This window comes from Scyliorhinus torazame, chromosome 9 (assembly GCF_047496885.1).
Source record: "Scyliorhinus torazame isolate Kashiwa2021f chromosome 9, sScyTor2.1, whole genome shotgun sequence".
Lineage (NCBI taxonomy): Eukaryota > Metazoa > Chordata > Chondrichthyes > Carcharhiniformes > Scyliorhinidae > Scyliorhinus > Scyliorhinus torazame.
Genome location: NC_092715.1, coordinates 82,130,052 through 82,146,864, shown reverse-complemented (window position 1 = coordinate 82,146,864; position 16,813 = coordinate 82,130,052). Strand labels below are relative to the sequence as shown.

The 16,813-nt window shown below is 45.2% G+C and overlaps 1 protein-coding gene across 3 annotated transcripts in view; it reads right to left on the bottom strand.

Moving 5' to 3' along the window:
- The window catches only part of LOC140429353 (uncharacterized), a 272,337-nt gene that overhangs the window by 190,147 nt on the left and 65,377 nt on the right, over positions 1-16,813 (bottom strand). For all 3 annotated transcript variants that reach the window (XM_072516214.1, XM_072516215.1, XM_072516216.1), the window contains exon 8: positions 554-4,093. In XM_072516214.1, the coding sequence (XP_072372315.1) occupies positions 554-4,093 (3,540 nt within the window). The remainder of the gene's footprint in view (positions 1-553; positions 4,094-16,813) is intronic.

Here is a 16,813-nt window from a genome sequence, read left to right as displayed (position 1 = left end):
GTGTTAAGTTAGTACCAGCAACATAACTTTAACATCGTTCTTTTACAAGATGGAACACTGTTAATTAAAATAAACCCAAGAATATCTTGTTTATCAGTAGCGCCTTTTAGAAAAGTTTTGAAATCCACATGAAAAAGATAATTACAATGAATTGCTTCCATCACTCTGCCAACAAGCCACTCATTTACTGCAATTTAAAGATTTTATATCTACTGTGACAATTGTATTTATATATTTAAGAAGGAACAATGCAAAAGCCACAGCATTCAGATAGTAGAGTATAAAAACAATTTCACAGCATACCATACTGACGTATAATGGCTATGGTAAAATTGGATTTCAACATTCTTAGGTTTCTACCTATTTTGAATAACATCAATCACCACCATAGTAATTCTGGGATAAGAGGTTGAGATACAGCAAAATCACAATGCCACCAATCGCTAGTAAAATGTTAACAATTGACCCTTAATAGACACAATAGTTTGCCCCAACTACAGCAAATATATATTCGTATGAATACATTTTTAAATAGCAAATAAAAATAACTTACCTTGATCATGTGGGGTTTCCTCCACTGTAGTATTCGCAATTAACTTTTCTTCAATAACCAGAGGCTTCTGCTGGTCCTCGCTTTCTACTGGAGTTGGGGAAGCTCTAGTTGATGACGAAACAGTGGAAATTGTTGAATCTTCCACAGCCTTTTCAGCAGGTTTAGTATATGCAAGAGAAGGTTTAAAGGTTGTCGATACCAATTTTGTTTTGGATGATTGTGTGGTGAAATATTCATAATCGATGTCCGGTTGTGACATTTTGCCAATCATATCAACCTCCGAGATACCTGGAGGCTGTGTAACTGATTCACCAATAATGACAGTTTCTTCGGCTGTAGTCTCACCAGGCTCATTTTCATTAATAATTGGAGTTGCACTTGTTTTTAATCGCTTGGGTTTCGCAGAAGTTAACATTTCAGGTTCAGTAATAGAAACACCAATACCAGGTCTAATTTCAGCAGTAGGATTCATGACTGTTGACAACATTTTAGGTGCAGTTGAAGTTATGTTAATCTGTGCTGTGGTGATGGGTACAGTGGTTGCTGTTTTGATATCAGTAGGTCCTACGGTTTGATAGCTTGTTATGTTTTCTTTGTGTATAGCTGTGGTCTCTTCCATGGTGTATGCACCCTCTGTCTTTTCTGCTGATAAGGATGGGGAAGTAAGAACTGATTCATTCTGGAAAGTGGAAATTCCTTGTTCCAATTGAGGTATTTCAGTAATTTTAGACATTTCAGTAATTATTACAGAGCTTACTTTATCAGGACTCCTCTCAACATCATCGGAAGTGGGATATTTTACAGAAATGGTTGTTTCAACCTTAGGGATTAAAGTGGTCGCTTGTATAAAGACAGGGTGGTAGGGTGTTGCTTTCTCTGGTTCATCCTCAACCTTAGTGGGTAATGTTGATGTTGGTGGGGTGGTTGGATGTAATTCAGTGCCTGGACCCAATGCATGAGCGTCAGTGCTCACATGCTCAATGGTAATCTTTTCAACGGTGCTCACTTCTAGTTTTTCTTGGGGGCTTGCCACTGTGGAACCTTCGGTAAGTGACATTGTATTCGAGAGAGTAACTAAGGGCACAACTTTTGTTCCCACATAATCTATATGCATTGGTCCTACTGGGTGAGTTTCATTTACAGGCACCAATTTCTGTGGCATTATCACTGCAGTAATATGACCTTCACTTTTTGATTCTGATGTTTGTATGGTTGCAATCATATCATATGTCAGATTTTTCTCCCCAGTTGCTGTCAATGGCGTCTCAAATGTTATTTTATCATCAAGTACAGTGAAGTGGATTTTTTGACTTTCTTCGATAACTTTTGTTTGAGAACTCAGAACAGTGGTGGTTGTCTCTGGTGCAGTAGAAGGTGTGAACTCATTCTGTGGTAACTGAGTTGCCATATCGACTTTTCTGTCAGGTTCAACAGTGGAAACATCTGGTTCTACTTTAGAGCTTGTAATAGTATGCTCTTTTCCCAAAAGACTTGTGACATATTCTGGTTCATTTTCCTTGTCTGCATCTGTTTGATGACTTACAGAAGCTACCCTATCAATATATTTTGTGTCACTTTCTGATTCTCTAGCTGCATCTGAGACTGTCTGAATTTCCTGGATCAAAGGACCTTCAGTTATGGTTGGTTCTCCAAGTTCACTGGACTCATATGTCCTGCTCCCATGTAAATATTTAGTTATGGGAACCCCTAAGGATAATATAGCAGAAACAGTAGTTTCCTCTATCTGGCCAGGCATTGTCGACTTTGACACTGCCTGAATGGCCTTAGTTTGATGAGTAGTCAAATCTTTGGGGCCTTCACCAATATATTTTGGTGATGAAACTTTCACAGTGCTTTCTGGTGTGCTATGTATATGGTGCAAAGTGGACAGTAAAGTAAATTGTTGAGGTTCTAAGGGGACTGCATGGACTGTTGATCTTTCAATTAACTTAGTTGCCTCAGTATAAATAGCCTGAGTGCCCATGTCTTCAAAACCTTTACTGGACACTATTTCTGAAGAAAAGGGCTCCACTTCCAAACTTGGCTCTGCCTGATATCTTTTACTGGTGTGTGGTAATGAAATGGAAGACTCTTCAAATTCAGCAAAGCTTGCTTTTGTAGGTACAGAGTCAGTTGGTTTTATCGTAGAAAAAGATGGTGGTAAAATAGTTGCTGCTTCGATTTTAATTGTCTCCGACTCAATTGTTATTGCTCTGATAGTCCCTGGGGCTACAACAGTACCAGTTACAGGTGCAACAGTTGATGGACTGATTTCTGGTACTATTGTTTCTGAGGTAAGTTTTTCAAAACGCTTGGCTTCTTTCTCTTCAGTTGTTACGGATTGGATTGTAATGATGCCGATATCTTGTGTGGAGGTACCCACCTCTTTCTTGATGTCCTGCTCTTTCTTCCATTCAAATTTAAGGTCATCAGTTACCACTGGAGTCAAATCTGTTCCAGTATCATGTTTAGCAGACACTGCTTCATGTACCATCGAAACTGGTACCACTGATGACATAATAGATTTCTCATCACCTTTACCTTCTATTTTCTCATAATCTGCAATCTTCACTTCATTCTGCTGTGTCAAAGTTGTTTCATTGATGCTAGCTCCTGTAGTAGTAGCAGTTACACTTATTTTCTCAGGCTCTTTTTCAGGTTCTAGCTTTTGTCCCTCAGCCTCTGAATAAGATATGAAAACACCAGTGATTTGTGTTCCTTCGGTTAGTTGCAGTTTACCAGTGGTTGGCGATGACATGGTTCCCACTGACAACATTGTCCTGTCATCCTCTCCCTCCACTGACTGAGTAATCTCACTCACATGCTCCACTGTTCTTTTTAAGGCGCCAGTTGTTGTCTGTGTTGTGCCACTGGTGGGTTCCTTCTTCTCTTGTTGTCTGCTAGTTTCAGAGTCTTTTTCTGAACTTTCCATTCTCACAGTGCTGGCAGCTATAGATAATTTCAGTTTTTCATCTTCTACCGTTACAATATCCATTTCTGCTAACAACGTGCTTTGTGTGCCAGGTTGAACTTTTTCTTTCTTTTGGGCAGGAGTACTTGTGCTTTGACTTTCTTGTGTGATTGATGGTCTGGAGGAGGCAGTTAAAACCATTATGTCCATTTTCAGATCCTCATCGCGTCCAACTGGAGGTTGCACCCTGTGTTCAGCTGCAGGTATCTCAGTTCTTGTACTATGTTCCATTGATGTTTTTACAGTTGCTTCATCACTAGGCCTTGCTTTAATACTTGGGACCACGCTGTGGTTTTGAGTGACTACATCGTCCCCAAGTTTATCAATATCAATTTTCACAAGATGAATCCCAGTAGTTACGACAGCACTTGTTCTTGGCTCAAAGGCTAAATGGGTCTTCTGACCTCCTTCTTGAAAAGGCTTTGAATCAAGACGCCTGCTTTGATTGTAATCTTCAACAGTGAATGTGACAGGTAGTTGTACCTTCTGAACCGTCAGGTTAGTTGCAGCTTGATGCACTTTTGGGGGGCCTGAAACTATTTGTGGTGTTGGTTTCTTTACAGGCCTACCTGCGAACACATTAAAAAAAAATTTGGAATTTTGTCAGATTGCTTATAACATATCACTTTGGGATGACAGTCAATAATACACAAGACTAACAGTAATAAAACATGACAAAAACCATTATGTTTTCCATTTAGGTCTGCAAATGTATTGTGGAAATTCCTCAGTTGTTGTGGCAAGCTCCCTTGAAATCTTCACCAGAAGCCAAACACAGTGTTGAAGCTGGAATTCCTGTCAGAATGGTGCAGGTGGAAACTCAAGAAGTGCTATTAGTGGCATGGGCACTTAGATACCATGCAAATTTGGTTTCCTCCTCAGATCCACATACTCTGGCGGTGTCAACACTGGAGAGGTACAGTAGCACAGCAGTTATTTTACTGGACTAGTATTCTTGAGACCTGGATTAATGGTCCAGAGACCGAAGTTAAAATCCCACCATGGCAGCTGGGCAATTAAAAATGCATTTAATTAAATAAATCGACTATCGGAAAAAGTAGGAACACAGGAAATAGGAGCAGAAGTAGGTGATTCAGGCCCTTGGGCCTGACCCGTCATTCAACTCGATCATTGCTGACCTTCTACCTCAATGGCATTTTCCAGCATTATCCCCACATCCCTTGATGTGTTCACCATCTAGAAATCTAGCAATCTCCGTCTTGATCATACTCAGTGACTGAGTCTCCCCAGCCCTCTGGGGTAGAGAAGTCCGAAGATTTGCCACCCTCTGAGTGAAGAAATTCCTCCTCATCTCAGTCCTAATCTCAGTCTTATTCTAAGATTGATCCCCAACCAGAGGAAACATTCTGACTGCATCTGTCTTGTTGAGCCCTGTAAAAAAAATGTATGTTTCAATGAGCTCTCATTCTTCTAAACTCTAGAGAATACAGGCCCAGCCTCCTCAATCTCTTCTCACAGGGCAATCTCGCCATTCCAGGGATCAGTCCGGTGCATCTTTATTACACTTCTTCGGTAGTAAGGTTTTTGTCTCCGGAGACAAAATCTATGTACAATACTCCAGGTGCACTCTCATCAAGGCACAATTGCAGTAAGATATCTTTATTTATATGGGTGGCACGGTAGCACAGCGGCTAGCACTGTTGCTTCACATCTCCAGGGTCCCAGGTTCAATTCCCGGCTTGGGTCACTGTCTGTGCAGAGTCTGCACGTTTTCCCCATGTCTGTGTGGGTTTCTCCGGGTGCTCCGGTTTCCTCCCACAGTCCAAAGATGTGCAGGTTAGGTAGATTGGTCATGCTAAATTGCCCTTAGCGTCCAAAAAGGTTAGGTGGGGTTACTGGGACAGGCTGGAGGTGTGGGCTTAAGTAGGGAGCAGTTTCCAAGGGCTGGCGACGACTTAATGGACCAAATGGCCTCCTTCTGCACTGTAAATTCTATGATTCCTGAACTAAGATCCTTTTGCCGTAATGGCCAGAATAATTTGCCTTTCTAATGACTTGCTGCACCTGCATGGTAACTTTCAGTGACTCATGAATAAGGACATCCAGGTCCCTTTGGTCATGAATTCGTCCCAATCTCTCACCATTTACAAAATAGTCTGCATTTCTGTTTTTCCTGCCAAAGTGGATAATTTCACATTTTCCACACTATGTTCCAACTGCTATGTTCCTGCCCATTCACATAGCTTGTCTAAATTCCCTTGAAGCCTCTTTGCATCCTCCTCACAACTCATATTCCCACCTGGTTTTGTGACATCAACAAACTTTGAAACGTCACATTTGGTCACCACATCAAAATTAAGATTGTGAATAACTGAGGGTGAAGCACTGATACTTGCACTACCACACTAATCGCAACCTGGTGACCCATTTATTTCTTTGCCCTGTTTTATGTTTGTTAACCAATTCTCAATCCATCCAAATATTACACCCCATCCCATGCGCTCTAACCTTGCTGCAGTACCGAGAAACACTCTGCTATTCAACGGCAAATTGCCATTTGCTGGCCTCTGGAGGTTTCTCCCCACCGAGGCCATACTTGAATAATTTCCTGCTGGCCAGCCCAGCAGGAAAGGACCCCTCAGATCGAGGGCACCATTTTGTCTTGCTTTTCCAATCTCCCCCCCACCTTTGCTTTCAGCACCCCCCTCCCCCCATTTTCAACCCCCACCCCAACGTTGGGGAGACAACCGGGAATACTCCCTCATCCCGCCTCCATCTGTAAGGCCCCCTGTGCTTGATACCTGGCAGTGCCAACTTGACACCCAGGCATCCTGGCACTGCCACCCTGGCATCCTGAAATTGTCCCTGCCAGCCTGCAGTGCAAGGGGGTCTCTAATCGCCGAGGAGACCCCCAGATACCATTACAACTGGTCAATATTTGTGGTGAGGTCTCCCAGGCGTGGCTTTTAGGTCCCAGGCGCAGCCGCAGAGAAACTCCCTTTCAATGCACCGATTTATTTCCGTTGAACCGTGCCGCAGTCTCCCAATCTATTGCAGCCAACTTGCCCCTTACACCTTTGTACTTTCCTTTGTTTAGGTTCAAACCCTTAATTTTGCATTGAACTACTTCACTTTCAAATGTTATGTAAACTTCTTTCATATTATGGTTACTATTCCCTAAAGACTCCTTTACAATAAGATTATTAATTAGTCGTTTCTCATCGCATAATACTAGATCTAAAATAGCCTACTCTCTAGCTGACCCTCAACAAACTATTCCAGAATCTCACCTTGTATACACTCCAGAAATTCATCCTCCACAGCATTAATACTAATTTGGTTTACCCAGTCTATATGTAGATTGAGGTCCCCCACGATTACTGTAATATCCTTGTTATGTGCACCTCCAATTTCCTGATTTATATCATACCCTTCATTATCACTACCGTTGGTTATCCTGTAAATAACTCCCATCAATGTTTGCTGCTCCTTGCTGTTGCTTAGCTCAACCCATGCTGGTCTGCATCTTGATCTTCCAATTTACGATCCTCTCTTACTAATGTACTGATGTTGTTCTTTGTTAATGGCACTCCCTCACCTCCTTATCCTTTTTGCCTATCCTGCCTAAATGTTGAATACCCTTGAACAATCAGTTCCCAACTTTGATCACCTTGCAGGCATTTCTCCATAATGGCAATTAGATCATATTCATCCACATCGATTTAAGCCATTAATTTACCCACCTTGTTGCAAATGTTGTGTGCATTCAGACAGAGTGCCTTTAATTTTGCCTTTTTTAACATTTCTTTTCATATTGTGACCCAATTTGATGCAGACCTTTGTTTCAGCTGCCTTCCAATTTGGCTTACTACTTCCCATCACTACCAGCTTTGTTTCTCTCCAATCTGAATTCCCTTTCTGGTCTCCATCCTCCTGCCAAGCTAGTTTAAACCGTTTCCAACAGCACTAGCAAATTTCCCAGAGAGGATATTGGTCCTGCTCCTATTAAGGTTTAACCCCTTTGCATTGTACAGGCCCAAAATGTTCAAGAGCTATTCCCAGTGACTCAGAAATCTAAAGCCCTACCTCCTGCACCATCTCTCCAGTCACACTTTCATTTGCTCTATCTTCCTGTCTCCATACTCACCAGCACATGGTACTGGGAATAATCCTGAGATTACTGCCTTTGAAGCAGTCCTGCTTTTTAATCTCCTTCCTAGGTCTCTAAAATCTGTTTTAAGGGCCTCATCCATCTTTCTACCTATGTCGTTGGTACCGATGTGGGCCGTGACTTCTGGCTGTTCACCCACCTCCATAAGAATATCCTGCAGCTGCTCAGTGACATCCTTGATCCCGGCACGAGGGAGACAATCTGGAGTTACCTCTGCAGCCACAGAAATGCCTGTCTGCTCTCCTAAATATTGACTCCACATCCACAGCAATGTGGGGAGGGTGGGGTTGACTCACTAAAATGGTTTAGCTAGCCACTTAGTTAGACAAGAGTTGGCCATAAACGCTGACCTTGCTAACAATGCCCACATTCAGTGAGTTAATAGAAACAAGAGGGTGATCCCATTTCAATTGCTGGGGTAATGTGGCAATTTAGGCCCCGAAGTGTTGCTAAATTTTTCTCCTAATTCTGAATATACATCTGAAATTCCTAAATTAAAATGAGACTATGATAGGCCCTAGGTAAATATGTTGCCTGCCAGAAGAAATCCAGGGGTTGGGTTGTCCGTTTCACAGACTATGTCCCCACGCCGTCAAAAGGCCACAGATTCACAGCGTTGCAGGGGCTAGCAGGCAGTTGTTGTGGAGCTCGCAGCTCCCGCTGCCGAGATGGCTCCCCGCACTTCCGGGTCAGAGCCGCGAATGCACACGCCTCCAGCGTGCTCCATGGCGGACTCAGACGGCAGACCTGGAACGTGGAAATAGTGTCCCATATCGACCGCGCGCCCGACCTGGACCGCCCGCTCAAAAATACCCCAGTCCCAAATGAGACCCACTCCCCCCCACTGTCCTCCAATCGGCCCACCCCCGACTATGGCGACCGCAGCCGAGTCTGCAGCCGCCTCGCGATAATCCCGAACGACAGAACTGTGAGTGCTCCATGCCATCGGGAATTCAGGGGCGGAGAATAGCGGGGAGGGCCTCTGGCAATGGTCTCGGGTGGTGGATAATCGGCACGGCGTACTCCCCGAGTACACCGCATTTCGGGGAGGGGGGGGCAGAATCGCTGAACCGGCGCCAGCCCCGATTTCATGTGCGAAACTCTGCCCGTCGCCGAATGTGATTTTGGCGTCAAGGTGCGGAGAATCCAGCCCAAGGACTTCCAACAACAGTCTATCATATCAGGGAGAAGAAAAGGAAATGTATCTGTTCTATTCATGGTACAGATTTCTGCTTATTAGCCAATTAGAGGTCAGCAAGCAAGGATATAAAACCAAGAAGGCCCAAGGACTCCCAACTGTCTATTAAACAAAAATATGGTTTCCATTACACGTAGACAGTTTGCTGCAAAGTTTCACCAGCACATTGCGAATAATCAAAATGAATTTGCCTCCCAAATTATTTTCGAATCTGTTAAAGCTTAATTTTTCTCTTTACCTTTTAATAACCTCCATTTAGAATCAGTCTGCAAGCAAAGGAGTTCATTTAGGAGCACTGCAATCCTGAATATAACTTGCTTATTATTTTTAGGTGCTTGGCAACCAGGAAGAGAGGAATCCATTCTAATAACCTAGGTCGTCGTCACACTAAAAGGTTGGCTAATAGACAGCAGCAAGGCAAAAGGAACAAATTTTTAACTTATTTTTATCCAGAAGGAATAAGATTTTGTGAGCTGGGGTTATTTTGAAACGTGCTTCAGAATGTAATTTTTGGTTGAATAATTGTAAATCTTTACAGCACTACAGTGAGACTTTAACAGCTCTGAGAGTATAGTGAAGTAAATTTTGCCTTCATGTGTTTCATATAAAAGCATGGAGAGGAATGACACGTGAACATTCCCTTAATGATAATGAATAGTTCTCGTTTTTAGAAATACTTTAAAACGTACACAAGACCAAGAGTTAGTTGGCTTGTTTGCATTCATATTTAAACCAACCATTTCCTGACTTTTTAGACTGGCTACAAATCCACTAAAAACCATAATTCAAGTCAGACAAAGCTGCTTTTGGCACAGAATAGCAACTCATGATCAAGCACAAGTCAAAACGAATCATTTGTCACAAAAAATAAACATTTTTGCATCACCTCAGAATAATATTGTATATTTTCATAATATTACACTTTGTAGGCGTTAAATTAAGATGGTTGCTTTTTAATTTTCTTCTAATAATTTAGCCCGAATGTGTGAAAAACTCCTAACTTAAAAAAGCTGGTTTAGCTCAGTAGGCTAGACAGCTGGTTTGTGAGGCAGAACAAGACCAGCAGCTTGGGTTCAGTTCCCATGCCAGCTGAGAATTCTGAACTCTCAATACATGTGGCGACTAGGGGCTTTCCACAGTAACTTCATTGCAGTGTTAATGTTAGCCTACTTGTGACAATAAAGATTATTTATTTATTTAACCTGAAATGAAGGAGGAGGCATGTTTTGAAGGCTAAGTGGGCTTTCAGGTAACCACAGTCTCAGCAGGATTGCACAATTATTTGAAGCATTTGGTGAGATCTATCGGCAGCGTTAAGCCCGAAAGGCGGCGCGGCTCAACGCGACCGGTACATGTCGGGTGATCCCTCTTCTAGGATCTACCCGGCTCGCCATACCTCACGGGATCTAACAGGAGACGTCGCAAATCTGCATATTAGAGTGACAGCTAGTCTAACTCTAATATGCACTCTCATGATCTACCCAAGGCATGGGATCTACTGCCCTTACCTTGGAGATTGTGGACAAGCGTTATTCAGTGCTGGTCTCTCCAAATGAGGACCAGACGGAACAACACTCGTGGGGGTCTCCCAGGGGATTGGAGGCCCCTAGGTGCGTGCCCTCTGGGCAGGGTGGCACCCTGGCACTGCTTGTGCCAGCCTTGAACCTTGGCACCGTCAGCCTGGCACCTTGGCAGTGCCAGCTTAGCACTGCCCAGGTGACATTTCCATCTGGCATGGGGCACTGCCAAGTGCTAGGCTAGCAATGTCAGGGTGCCAGGCTGGCAATGTCAGGATGCCAGGCTGGCATGCTTTTCCGCAACTGGGATCAGACCTGGGGTGCCTGAAGACCCTCCTTACCTGTGTGCTGGGGCTTGGGAGAGGGGTTGGGGCCACATCAGGGCTCGTGATATCGGGGCCATTTAAAAATGGTATCCCGATCTCTCCCTTCACTGAGGAGTTCCGGCGAGCGGAACTCCTCTGTTCAAAAAATGGGACTAAGTGTGGCCTCGGCCGTGCGGTCCCCGCTAAGGTACCCACCTACCCGAGTGGCTGTTCGATAGCGTGGTGTTACTCGGCACTCCGAATGCCGGTAAACACCCGGCTAATCACGGGCTATGGGATTCTGTTCCTGTTCGGGTAGATCGCGCCCCTAGATACAAAAGCACACCAATAAGATAGAGGCTTTCCAGTTTCAAGCATGCTGCATTTAAGCTTTTTTCCCCACATCTCATTCAGATCAGGAATGCCAATTGACTTATTAAGTACCAATATGCAATAGGAAAAATTACAATAAGCTAATATGACTAACTTTATACCAGATGTATAAAGTTGCTTGTCTGCTCATCCAAGTTGATCATCTCAAATTATTCTGAAAAACATCGCAGCCAATGGAAACACTTCAACATAGTTTTACATAGTTCAAAATGGTCTTTCTAACCAAAGCTTTGGAGTAACACAATCTGGACTTTTGCTGTTCAGGGACTTTTACAGTTGAAATATTGGATCATATAAAAATTTCAAATACCCACCGTTATGATTTATTGAAAACCTTCTGAAAGATGTCTGCTCCTGCACTCTGAACCTTTGTCCTTTCCTCACTGCAAATACCAGTTCTCACTGGCAGCAACTGATCTTTGAATTCTTGTGGCTATTTTCACCTTGAGGCATGCTTGGTGCTCACACTATTTGCCTAAAATAAGCTGCACCTTTCTCAATGAGTCTCACCATCAGAAAAAATATAACTTCCCTAAAATTAAAGGTAGGCCTTTGATCCATTTTCAGAGCATGGAGGGAGAAATATTGTGTTGGAGTGCAAGTTTCTGAGCTGCATTGAACAGTTGGGAAGACGACCACCTTGTACATGAGAATCTTGGTGTCAGCACGAATGTCGTGGTCATCAAAGACTCTCGTCCTTAGGTGTCTGGAATGGGCGCTCGCTGGTTGGATACCATGTTGGATCTCCATATCGATGCCAGCCTTAGATGAGAGGTGGCTCCCCAGGTAGGGGAAATGTTCCACATTTGGTGGCGTTGCTCTATTGATCTTGATGGAGCGAAAGGTCTTGCTCTGGGGTGGGTTGGTAAAGGACTTGAGTTGTCTTGAGATTGAGGTTGAGACCGATTATTCAGTATGCTTCTGCGAAGGTTTCAAGCATGGCTTGGAGATTCTCTTCTGTGAGAGTGGAGTTACCAATTTCATCCACTTACTGAAGTTCCACAAGCAATATCAGTGCCGTTTTCTTCTTCGATTTCGACCGGTTTAGGTCCACTGGGAAGCTTGATCTTGACAATGTGAAGGATGGGGGCGATGAAGATGGAGAAAAGGGTGGGGATGCTGACACATCCCCGCTTGACTCCAGTCTTGACTTCAAAGCTTTCTGTCTTATTTCCATCAGTGAGGACTAGGCGCATTTTTATGGCCTCGTTGCGCCGACTTGGTGTCAGGATGAGGCCTTTGAATTCTCACGAGAGGCCTCTAGTGAGATTTATGATGCTCATAGCCTCTATAGATTTAACGGAATCTCGTGAGGCATCATGATCTGGATCTCGCCCTCACTGGCATGATCCAGATCAGAATATTCAAATGAGACATTCTCATTCAAAAATGCGTTCATGAGATTCTCCTGGTGCCAGGGACCTAACAATCATATCTGGGAGACCTCGCCAGGGCACCGTTTAGTACTGATTTCCACAAACATGGACCAATCATAATGGGGGGGGGGGGGGGGGGGGGGGGTGTCTCTCAGTCCATTAGAGACCACCAAATGCTCGGGGACTTGGGAAAGGGGGCACCCTGGAAATCCCTCTGACACCCGTGCACCTTAGCACTGCCAGCCTGGTACTCGGGCTGAAAGGGCAGACAAAATGGCACCCCGATCTTACAGGAGCCTTTCCTGTTGGGCATGCCATCAGGAAATGACTCTACGGGCGGCCTCAGCAAAGATTAACTTCCTGGGGCCAAAAGAAACAGAAAAGTGCCGTTAAATAGTGGGGTGTTTCTTGGTGCTGCAGCTGCCGAGAAAGACCCCGCTAAACGCGCGCAAAACAGGGCATAGATTTTGTTTCCCGTTGAATTGTGCCTGACTGTCACGGACATCTTGTCGAGGAGTCAGAGGATGTTATGAATTTCTCAGGACAGCCAGCCTTTGGCAGGGTCTTCCATCACACTTCCAAATTGACTGAGTCAACAGTCTTGGTCAGATCGAAGAAGACCATGTAGGGCTGCTGGCATTCCTCTTGAATTTGCCGAGCAATGAACATCATGTCTGCTGTTCCACAGTTTGGTCAGAAGCCACACTGGCTTTCCAGAACGATTTCTTCAGAGACTCAGAGATGGCAGCTAGTAAATTTTTGGGCGATGATCTTCACAGTGTTGGAGAGTGAGGAGGGCTTGGCTTCTTTGGACTCTTCATTGGCATCAAGGGTTGCGGCATAGGCACTCACGACCATTGCCTTCTGGTTCTTGGGAAGTTGTAGACGGAGGATCATGAGGCGCTTGTTAATGCTGACAGGGAACTCCAAATGTCGGTTGATGAGTTCATTCTTGATGATGAACCCGGTTCCATGTGTCCTGGGCTGATCCTTGGGTTTTCTTCTCCAGACGAAGGCATAACCACCGCAATCTTCCCTCAGCTGCCCCTCGCCTGCTCTTCAGGTCTCTTGCAGGGCAACAAAGTCAATGTTGAAGTACCTGAGTTCACGGGCAACAATGGCAGTTCCCCACTCTGGTCGATTGTTTTGCTTGAAATCGATGATGGTTCGTACATTCCACGTTACAAAATTGAGTTTAGCTTGGATTCTCTTTCATTTTTTGATATAAATTGAGAATACCCAATTCATTTTTTCCAATTAAGGGGCAATTTAGCGTGGCCAATCCACTTACCCTGCACATGTTTTTGTGTTGTGGGGTGAGACCCACACAGACATGGGGAGAATGTGCAAACTCCACATGGACTGTGACCCAGGGCCGCGATCGAACCTGGGACCTCAGAGCCGTGAGGCAGCAGTGCTAACCACTAAGCCACCGTATTGCCCTAGCTTTGATTTTCTGACGGCAGGTGGATCAGCCTCCTGGATGTGGTTTTCCAGCCAGGTTGGGGGATGGAACAGATTATTATTAGGGCACCTTTTCTAGCCCTTTCCCCATGCAGGGTGAGCAGAGTGGATCCTGAAAAGAGTTGCTCAGTCGTGAAGAAAGCTGCTGAAACGCTCTCCAGTTCCTATTCCAAGAGTAAGGTGACTGAATCAAACTCCACTGCCTACGTGCCGGTCAGAAGCTAGGACATCCAGAACTCATGGTCCTGTCCCCGTCACTTCCCACCAATCGCTGCAGGCTTGATTATTTTTTGGGGGGGGGGATGTTGGTTTCCTCCAGGTAGACACCTGGGGTGAAATTCTCCCGAAACGGCGCGATGTCCGCCGACTGGCGCCCAAAACTGCGCCAATCAGACGGGCATCGCGCTGCCCCAAAGCATCTTTGGGGGCCGAGCCCCAACATTGAGGGGCTAGGCCGACGCCGGAGGAATTTCCGCCCCGCCAGCTGGCGGAAACGGCCTTTGTTGCCCCGCCAGCTGGCGCGGAAATGACATGTCGGGGCGGCGCATGCACGGGAGCGTCAGCGGCCGCTGAAAGTTTCCCACGCATGCGCAGTGGAGGGAGTCTCTTCCGCCTCCGCCATGGTGGAGACCGTGGCGGAGGCGGAAGGGAAAGAGTGCCCCCATGGTACAGGCCCGCCCGCGGATCGGTGGGCTCCGATCGCGGGCCAGCCCACCGTGGGGGCACCCCCTGGGGTCAGATCGCCCCGTGCCCCCCCAGGACTCCGGAGCCCGCCCACGCCGCCTTGTCCCGCCGGTAAGGTAGATGGTTTAATTTACGCCGGCGGGACAGGCAATTTATCGGCGGGACTTCGGCCCATCCGGGCCGGAGAATCGAGAGGGGGGCCCGCCAACCGGTGCGGCGCGATTCCCGCTCCCGCCGAATCTCCGGTGCCGGAGACTTCGGCAACCGGCGGGGGCGGGATTCACGGCAGCCCCCGGCGATTCTCCGACCCAGCGGGGGGTCGGAGAATGACGCCCCAGGTGCGGGACATGAACGCGGGTTTTGCACATCAGTAGACACATGGCCCTTGACAGTGGCCAGGGAACCTCGAAAACTGGGGATCTCCCTGCTGCTTCAGTCATTGCAGCTGTTGATTACCATACGAGTATCTTCTGCCTGATCCGCCTTTGAGGACTTGTTTTGGATTTCACTTTGTCTGGTTCTTCCGCTCCGACCTAACCATCATTGGTTACCCTGCTAGGAGTTTAAAATTCCCGATGGCATTGCTCTCAGGATCAACGGAATGTTCAAGCCTCTCCACCACGGCAAGGTAGCAATCCAAGGAAAGGAATTTTCTTACTCACTATTGTGGTCTCTCCCGTACTCAAATTCACCATTGAATTGCTAGTCTAGGGCAGCATGGTGGCGCAGTGAGTTAGCCCTGCTGCCTCACGCCGCCGAGGTCCCAGGTTCGATCCCGGCTCTGGGTCACTGTCCGTGTGGAGTTTGCACATTTTCCCTGTGTTTGCGTGGGTTTCGCCCCCACAACCCAAAGATGTGCAGGCTAGGTGGATTGGCCACGCTAAATTGCCCCTTAATTGGAAAAAATGAATTTGGTACTTTAAATTTATTTTTAAATAAAAGAAATGGGGCAATCTAATGAGCTCCCTTTCACCGAATTGCTGGTTGGATAAATCTGCCCATGGGTTCCCGACCATTGACTGACACAAGCATATTGTAACCAGTCAATATACATGTTGGGTTTCCTACAGCCCCACACAATGCAAGATTGGCTCGAAAGGCAATTTCGTGAATAGGGCCTGAGCCATTTGCTCACCATGCAAGCTTGACATCGAAATAGCTATCCTGGACAATAAAGCCCACACCAATCAGATTATTGCTCGTTGTGTGTGTACTGTGCATTAGAACAATGAGCCTAAGGCCTCTAATTTCAGACCTGATTCATGCCCAATATCTCAAAAATTTGAACAACAGATGAAGCTAGCCATTTCAGACTGCTACTATGCAATAACAGCACGAGCGGTGTTTTCCATTAACAGGATGCTACCACAAAAACAAATACATGGATTTTGAATTTCAACGCCGGTGCGATGCCAGATATGCAAGTCATAAGTCCTAATGATTGGCAGCAGATCATATTAAACAGGACATCCCTTCAGCTATTCACAGTAGGCAGAGTACTGATCGTACACAACCAACCCGTGCTTGCAAAACTTCCAAGTGTGCTAAAAATTACACGAACAACGAATTTATGTGATCATTCAAGTTTGTAATGTAGCTCACGTACCATTGTCAGAAGCTACATATGTTCATATGGTCAATTGATAGTACAAAACTTGAGAAATGCTGAAAAAAGAGATGTATTGTCAAAGCTTTTCGCCTTGCACTGATCAGGATAGATTTGCAAAAATGCCAAATTTCAAAGGGAACAACAATTTATACTGCATGAAAAGAGGGTGCTGATGATTAGCAAATGGACTCTAATTGGCAGCAATAGTGGCCTCTCCTCTGCAGGTAAAATGAATATTTCCAGGTATTGCACCTTTTTTGTATATACAAAAGCATTGGGGCCATTACCTCCATGGTGCATTCGCCATGGCAACAGCTCTGCCAAATAGGGCCTACTTGTTAATCAATCAGTACCCTATTCCCATGCATTTCAAATCATTGTTCGCTTTGAGATTTGGTATTCTTGCATCTGTCCTGATGAGTGCATGATGAAAAGCATTGACAGCATGTTTCTTTTTTCAAAGAAACACAAGTTATTTACTACCAAATGACTAAATGTCTCTGACTGGTTTAATGTAAATGTGATAAAATTAATACAAAAGGTCTACCAAGGTTTATAAAGCTAGGATAGGAAGTTGCAGCCAATCATCTTAAATATTTAATTTTCCAGGT